Here is a 7,582-nt window from a genome sequence, read left to right as displayed (position 1 = left end):
GGGTCGTTTTTCGCACGCCGCCGCCGAATGTCAAAAATATCGGCGCGGCGGCGGCGTCCGGCGCGTTACTATATTTTCTACTCGCTTAAGACTGTTTAGGCCATTTATTGTTCATTTCGGATATGGTCGAAAGTGGTATCAACAGATGCGCATCACTATCAGTTATAAGAAACTAATTTCGAAATATAACTCTTTCTGACTGTTCAAAAGTTATTTAAAAAACAAGCGTTTTCGATGTCAGCTTAACACGGACTTTGCATCACCCATTTCACCAAGTTATTAAACCAAAACACTAAAAGAAAAGTTATATAATAAACTAGCAGAGTACCCGACGTCGTTCGGGGATAAATAAAAGCAGTACTATATAGACTAATATATTAGACTAATTCCAACCCCCATTTGTATGGGAGATGCCACGCCCCTTTTTCGCTATCCCCAATTTTTCCCGAGGGGGTAGGGATTAGTCTTATATACCTCCTCCCCTAATTTCAGTCGTCTGGCTGTAATACTTTCAGATATATTGACAACGAAAAATTCCAGTTGTATGGGAGGTGCCACGCCCCTTTTTCGTTATACCCAGTTTTTCTGGAGGGGGTATGGATTGGTCCCATATAACCACTCACCTAATTTCAGTCGTCTTGCCTTAATACTTTCAGATATATTGACTACGAAAAATTCCAGTTGTATTGGAGTTGCGACGCCCCCTTGTCGAAAACTTTTTTGTATAGCCTGCCATAGATTGACGCACTCAGGGTATGTCATGGCAAAATTTCGTTCGATTCCATTCTGCGGTTTAGGCTGCAAGTCCAAACATACATACAGACATACTTTCACAAATATATAGTAGAGATTTATATGCTCACTTTGCATATTTTTTTCAAAAAATTAATAATGAACAAAGAATTCAAATAAAATGACCCAAGGCGTTTCAAATTGTTTTCAAATTGCCCTCAAGTTGTTAAAAAAGCAAAAAAGGTGCCGATTTTTTAAAAAAATTGTATATTGCGATTGGATGAAAGAATAAGCCAAATCAGTGATGCAAAATCCTTTAGTAGGTTCTAGGGGGATAAACACAGCTTTGAACTGATTCTTACCTCATACTTAAGTTGAGGATATATGTACGAATGAGAAGGTTTTGAAAAATCATTTGGGCTTACATTCAAAAATCTATCGTTTATTTGCGAAACTATAAAATAGCGCCTGAAATGTTAATTTTGGTTTTCACACTTCATCCTTCAACACCAAAGTCTCCCGGTTTAACATTTATTAAGTTGGCGGCCCTATCCAAAACTAGTTCCTTGGAGTGAATCACATTGATTATAGCTTATCAACCAAGTTTAAATATCACCTACACGTTACGGTTCCTTTTACAAATGTGAATACGTAAGCACATATATTTACCAGGTCAGGCTTTGTCCTTCGCAAGAACACTCATAGTGGTGAAGCAAAAGCTTTCCCAAGACAGTCGAACTAATGACTGTGTTTGCTATTACCCTAACGTAGTGGACAGTCGAACTAGTCGGAAAACTGAAGCTACGCGGTCATCCATAATGAGCTCTTATATCATAAGGCCGGAAAAGAGCAGTAAACATCTTTCACCTTAAAATCGGTCGACTTTCATTCTAAAATATTATTGATTTAACGAAGACTATTGAAATAAATGATGTGAACACAAACGTCTGCAAACTTTCGTCTGCATTTTAAAAATTGTATCCAAGGTCCTTGTAAAATTTTAATTATGTAGATGCGCCGAAGATTATACGATTTTCACCCATTACGCAATGACATCCACTTAGACTGCTTATGATTTCGAAGGCGGCATCCTTGGCCGAATATACACTCCCTAACATTTCAAGGCGTTTCTCTGGTGTAGCTCGGCAGCATAGCGCGACAAAAGCATCCGTTGGAAAGTCTTCGGAGCTACACCTAGAGCTTCTAGGAAAGTGACGTCGACGAAGGTATGAGTTCGAAGTCGCAGTCCTATAGCTGGCATATGATGTGAAGGTCAGGAGGCGTGGTAGTGACTGGTGGTCGGGATTGCTATTGTTCGCACATCGGGAATTGTAGCTTTTAAAAACAGCCGAAAAACTGGAGGCGCCCTGTGCCACGGGAGTCATGAGTATTAATAGACCCTTAATAGCAACCGTAAGTCGCCTTTGTGCGTGACCGCAAAGGAGCCACAAATGATTTTAAGAAATTGTGTTCGCGACGATTATTAGGAGTTAACCCTAGGCGAAACTACGCTTTGCACGAGATATGCAAACAAAAGTGTGGCTATTTTATGTATCTCTATTTCTTTTCAGCAGACGCAGCACTACCAATTCGAAAGACTTGGGTTAGGCTCGAAGCCTCTCTGGAGTAAGTGAAGGAGGGGCAATCCCTCCGCAAGGAGTTACTCCTGAAAAATTTTGAAAGGTCTGCGAGATCTTGAGGCAAAAACCCCGGATCTTTCCGAAATTGCCAACACGTTGATTTCATTAAATACATACAAACAAAACCTTTCCTAAATACTATTTTTTTAAATAGAAAAATCAAGCTTTTTAAAGTAAGGATACCGGCGTACGCCGGCGCGCCCCCCACGACGCCCACGCCGCCGCCGACGGTATATAATAGAGCCTACGCCGCCGCCGCCGATAAAGTGATGGGCGTAAACCTCTAGTTGCTAAGACTGAGGGTCGCCTCGCGCTTCTTCATATAGAACGCTTAAAGTTCTTAAAATCAGTATATTCCCATACTTAAGATGATGAAGAGATAATTTTGAACGTCACTCGTAATATAATTGTGTTTCTGATAGTCGGTGGGCCATTGCCGTAGTTGTGCCATCTACTCCTTTCACGACGTGGATAGAATTGCCGCATATTTGATCAATGATAATGCCAAAATTCGTAGAAATAGAAACATCTCTCTTCAAGGTCTCGTACTGAAGGCTTAAAACTAGATGTTTGTTGCGTTGAAAAGCTCTATCGCGCTCTTTGAACACGCGACTCAAGTCTATACACTACATATATACGTACTCCCAAACGTGAGATAATATTGGTGTTATTGATCTTAAAAGTATGTTTTGCCGTCTCTATCCTAAATGGAAAGGCAAAAAAATTTGACTGGCTATCAACGTAGATAGGCCAACTTTAATGAATACTATTTTGGGTGAGAATTCACCCTACGTTATCCATTTCTTTGAGAAGCTTCCCAGGTCTAACATCCTTGAGCTCCGGAAGGCTTTCAAAAAAATATTTGCAAAGCAACTTCATTATTTTACTGTCGAATGCTACTTGACCAGTCGCTTAGTAGAAGCTCCTTCGTTTCTAACAACCCCGGTTGTGCTCCAAACGCATCCGTGCGGAATAAACTAGAATGGTTCAGTGTCCATATTCCCTCAGTTCACCTCAGGAATGGATAAATATAGCTTTACATCGTACGATAACCATACGCTCTTAGAAACTCTTCAGGACTGCAATTGTTCCCATCGATTGTTAGCCTAGCTAAGCCAGTGCCTAGCGACTCGACCCTTGAGTGCCTCAGGAGTATGTATAAGGACCTCCTGCATGTTACTCTTCTCTGTATGTTACGATGCCCTCACCTGGACACCAAAATCTCACTCCATGTTATCATCGCATACCTTAGAGCCCAAAAACCGCCTCGCTTACGGAAAAGTAGGCTACATCTTGCCTTAAAATATTCCTATTGTTTTCGCTCCCCGCGGTGTAGTGGGAGGTGTGCTTATCTATCATACAGTAAATTCAAATCTTAACTTAATTACAACAAGTAAGGAAGACTAAGTTCGGGTGTAACCGAACATTACATACTCAGCTGAGAGCTTTGGAGACAAAATAAGGGAAAATCACCATGTAGGAAAATGAACCTGGGGTAACCCTGGAATGTGTTTGTATGACATGGCTATCATATGGAAGGTATTAAAGAGTATTATAAGAGGGAGTGGGCCATGGTTCTATATTTCGAGAAATCGGCATAAAGGTGGACCAGGGGGGACTCTAGAATATGTTTGTATGATATGGGTATCGAATGAAAAGTGGTAATGAGTATTTTAAATGGGAGTGCACCTTAGCTCTATAGGTGGACGCCTTTTCGAGACATCGGCATAAAGGTGGACCAGGGGTGACTCTAGAATGTGTTTGTACGATATCGGTATCAAATGAAAGGTGGTAATGAGTATTTTAAATGGGAGTGCACCTTAGCTCTATAGGTGGACGCCTTTGCGAGATATCGCCATAAAGGTGGACCAGGGGTGACTCTAGAATGTGTTTGTAGGAATTGGGTATCAAATGAACGGTGGTAATTAGTAATTTAAATGGGAGTAGGCCTTAGCTCTATAGGTGGACGCCTTTTCGAGATAGCGCCATAAAGGTGGACCAGGGGTGACCCTAGAATTTGTTTGTACAATATGGGTATCAAAAGAAAGGTGTTAATGAGTATTTTAAATGGGAGTGCACCTTAGCTCTATAGGTGGACGCCTTTTCGAGACATCGGCATAAAGGTGGACCAGGGGTGACTCTAGAATGTGTTTGTACGATATGGGTATCAAATGAAAGGTGGTAATGAGTATTTTAAATGGGAGTGCACCTTAGCTCTATAGGTGGACGCCTTTGCGAGATATCGCCATAAAGGTGGACCAGGAGTGACTCTAGAATGTGTTTGTAGGAATTGGGTATCAAATGAACGGTGGTAATTAGTAATTTAAATGGGAGTGGGCCTTAGCTCTATAGGTGGACGCCTTTGCGAGATATCGCCATAAAGGTGGACCATGGGTGACCGTATAATGTGTACATCAAATTAAAGGTATGAATGAGGGCTTTAAAAGAGAGTGGCCCTTAGTTGCATATGTGAAGACGTGTTCGAGATATCGACCAAAATGTGGACCAGGGCAAAGACTCTCTAAATATAAGATGGTACATTATAGAGTTCTAAAGTTTTGTGGAAATTGTGGGACGGCTGTACGAGGAATTCATCATACCTTTTGCTATGCTGCCTGCCTCAACATAGCTGACTTTTTAAGGCTGTATAACTCTGTAATTTATTTTGCTTTTGGAAAAATTACCTATTTGAAAATAAGCTGGCTGAAAAATATTGGCATAACAGCTTAAGTTAAATCAACAAATGAAAATCTCAGCCAAGCGATTTGTAAAAAAAAGCTAAGTTGTCTATTTGTTACCTTCTCGATATAGGGTGTGTTCGAGCTGCAGCAGTGTTACTTTTTATGACAGCGGATAACGTTCTTCAGCAACATTTGAGCAGATGTGGCAATTTCGCGCGTTCGTTGAATGAAATGTTGACAATCTATTGATCATCGCTAGGAAATTAGCGACATTCCATCAACTAGGCAGCACTTCAGCAATACTACTGTTATTATTTGGCTGCTCAAACATCCCATATTAATTGTGCATTAAATCTAAAATATAAAACTCAAAAATGACTCTGCTTGTTATGGCCGCAACATTTATTTAGTTCAAAGTCACAGCCAATAATTGCCAAAGCCATAATAATTTACACGGGTCATCAATTCTTTCTCTGATTCAAAAGCTGAACTATCAGCGCTACCGTCATCAGCTCAGTGTCATCATTGCGAGTAGCGCAAATAACACCAAACTCGTGCCTGACACACAAAAGTCGTTTCACTCAATAGCGCAAGTGAAATGTACTACACACTCACTACTAAGTAGCGTCAAAAATTCGCTTGGAATCATTGCGTCAATGAGTTACCATTGAGCTGGCACCGCATGTGCGCTGGCGCCATGCAATTTACATCACTAAAATTGCGCGAATGCCCAGGCTCATGACTTTTTTAATCCAGATGGTGAAAACGAAGCAGGAGCAAAACGTATGGTGTATTCCTGGTGTAGCCGTCCCACTTTGTGGAGAATGAACGACTCTTCAATGCTCCCTCTTATTAATCTACTCTCTTTGCTTATATACTGTAAAGATATTCAATTTTTTGTTAAAATTTGACTTTAAAATTTTTTTTTAAAAAGTGGGCTTGTTCGTAATCCGATTTTGCTAATTTTTATTTTGCACACATATAGTAATAGGAGCAACGTTCCCGCCAAATTTCAGCATGATACCTTCGACGACTGCCAAATTACAGCTTGCAAAACTTTTAAATTATCTTACCACGCCCATTGTCCAAAATTTTACTAGTTTTCTATTCTGCATCATAAGGTCAACGCACCTACCAAGTTTCATCGCTTTATCCGTCTTTGGTAATGAATTATCGCATTTTTTCGGCTTTTCGAAATTTTCGATATCGAAAAAGTGGGTGTGGTTATAGTCCGATGTCGTTCATTTTAAATAGCGATCTGAGATGAGTGCCCAGGAACTTAAATACCAAATTTCATTAAGATACCTCAAAATTTACTCAAGTTATCGTATTTCCCGACAGACGGACGTACATGGCTAAATCAATTTCTTTTTTCGCTCAAATCATTTTGATATATAAAAGACGATACGTATCTCCATTAGTTTATGTCGTTACGGGGTGCCGTTATGCGAACAAAATTAATATACTCTGTGTTCTCTGCTCAGCTGAGTATAAAAAGTAGTGAGTACACATTTCGTTCATTGACGGCACAAAAGTATTTAAAATTTGCTAAATCCACAGCATTTATACTTTGAAAAGTACGTTCGAATAATCTCCTCCTTTCCATCACACAGGTTCCATGAAAATGTTTCGTCAATTAATAGAATTTACAAGTCGATACAAAGTCGTGCGTGGCATGTTGTCGTATGGCACGCTATGGCCCTGCGGTTGTCTCATCGAACAGACTATAATTGAGAAACGCACATACCATGATTATGATTGGATGAAATGCCTCAGGTGAGTTTACAAACCACAGTACTTTCTTATTCACATACCTACATATCTATCATTTTGTAAGCTCATAACTCCACATTTCGCTTTTAAAACAGGTTCAGTTTATTTGGAGCTCTTTTTATGGGCCCAACAATTTACGTGTGGATACGTTTGGCCGGCATCATGTGGCCCCGCACCGACATTAGGTCATCACTTTGCAAAGCCCTTACCGAGCAAGTGGCCTACGATCCGTTTGCGATAAGTAGTTTCCTCTTTTTTATGAATCTCATGGATGGTGGGAGTTTTCAGCAAGCTAAGAAGGAGGTAAGTAAGAATGGAAAACGGCTTTGACACAAATGCATCATATGTTAGGTATTTCTAATGTAGCGTCAAGACCAATGCAAAGAAAACAATAGTCAGCTGTGAACTCATTTTGGTAGATTGACAACAAGCTGTAAATGAATAAATCTAAAGTGTCATTTTTGTAGCCGCTAAGTTATGATGTGATTGTTGTTGCGTTAATGGGACTGTTTTTTTTTTTTTTTTTGTAAGTGAGGTTTGGGGTTGTTTTGTTTAATGACATTATTGTCACTTGATCCATTTGAGATTCATATACATATAGAAGTAGTCGTGCTTGCCTATGGCAATCAGTTGGAAAGGAAATAACTCAATGCAATTTTTTATACAATTCCCTTGGGTCTGATATGCTTTGCAATTGGAATAGGGTAGATTAGGATGTTAGTCACGTTTCACAATCACAGAAAACAGCAAACAGTG

At 40.0% G+C, this 7,582-nt stretch overlaps 1 protein-coding gene across 18 annotated transcripts in view; it reads left to right on the top strand.

Annotated features, from left to right (window-relative positions):
- plh (pasang lhamu) overlaps positions 1–7,582 on the top strand; it is a 180,785-nt gene that overhangs the window by 77,267 nt on the left and 95,936 nt on the right. For 15 of the 18 annotated variants that reach the window (XM_067787652.1, XM_067787643.1, XM_067787635.1 and 12 more), the window contains 2 exons: positions 6,667–6,829; positions 6,922–7,129. In XM_067787652.1, the coding sequence (XP_067643753.1) occupies positions 6,672–6,829; positions 6,922–7,129 (366 nt within the window). In that variant the 5' untranslated portion in view covers positions 6,667–6,671. Of the gene's footprint in view, positions 1–6,411; positions 6,554–6,666; positions 6,830–6,921; positions 7,130–7,582 lie in introns of those variants that run through there. The other 3 variants (XM_067787613.1, XM_067787740.1, XM_067787758.1) reach the window with 3 other exon arrangements.

The sequence above is a fragment of the Eurosta solidaginis genome, chromosome 1 (assembly GCF_040869045.1).
Source record: "Eurosta solidaginis isolate ZX-2024a chromosome 1, ASM4086904v1, whole genome shotgun sequence".
Classification (NCBI taxonomy): Eukaryota; Metazoa; Arthropoda; class Insecta; order Diptera; family Tephritidae; genus Eurosta; species Eurosta solidaginis.
Note: the sequence above shows the minus strand (reverse complement) of the source record. Positions and strands in the feature narration are given on the sequence as shown.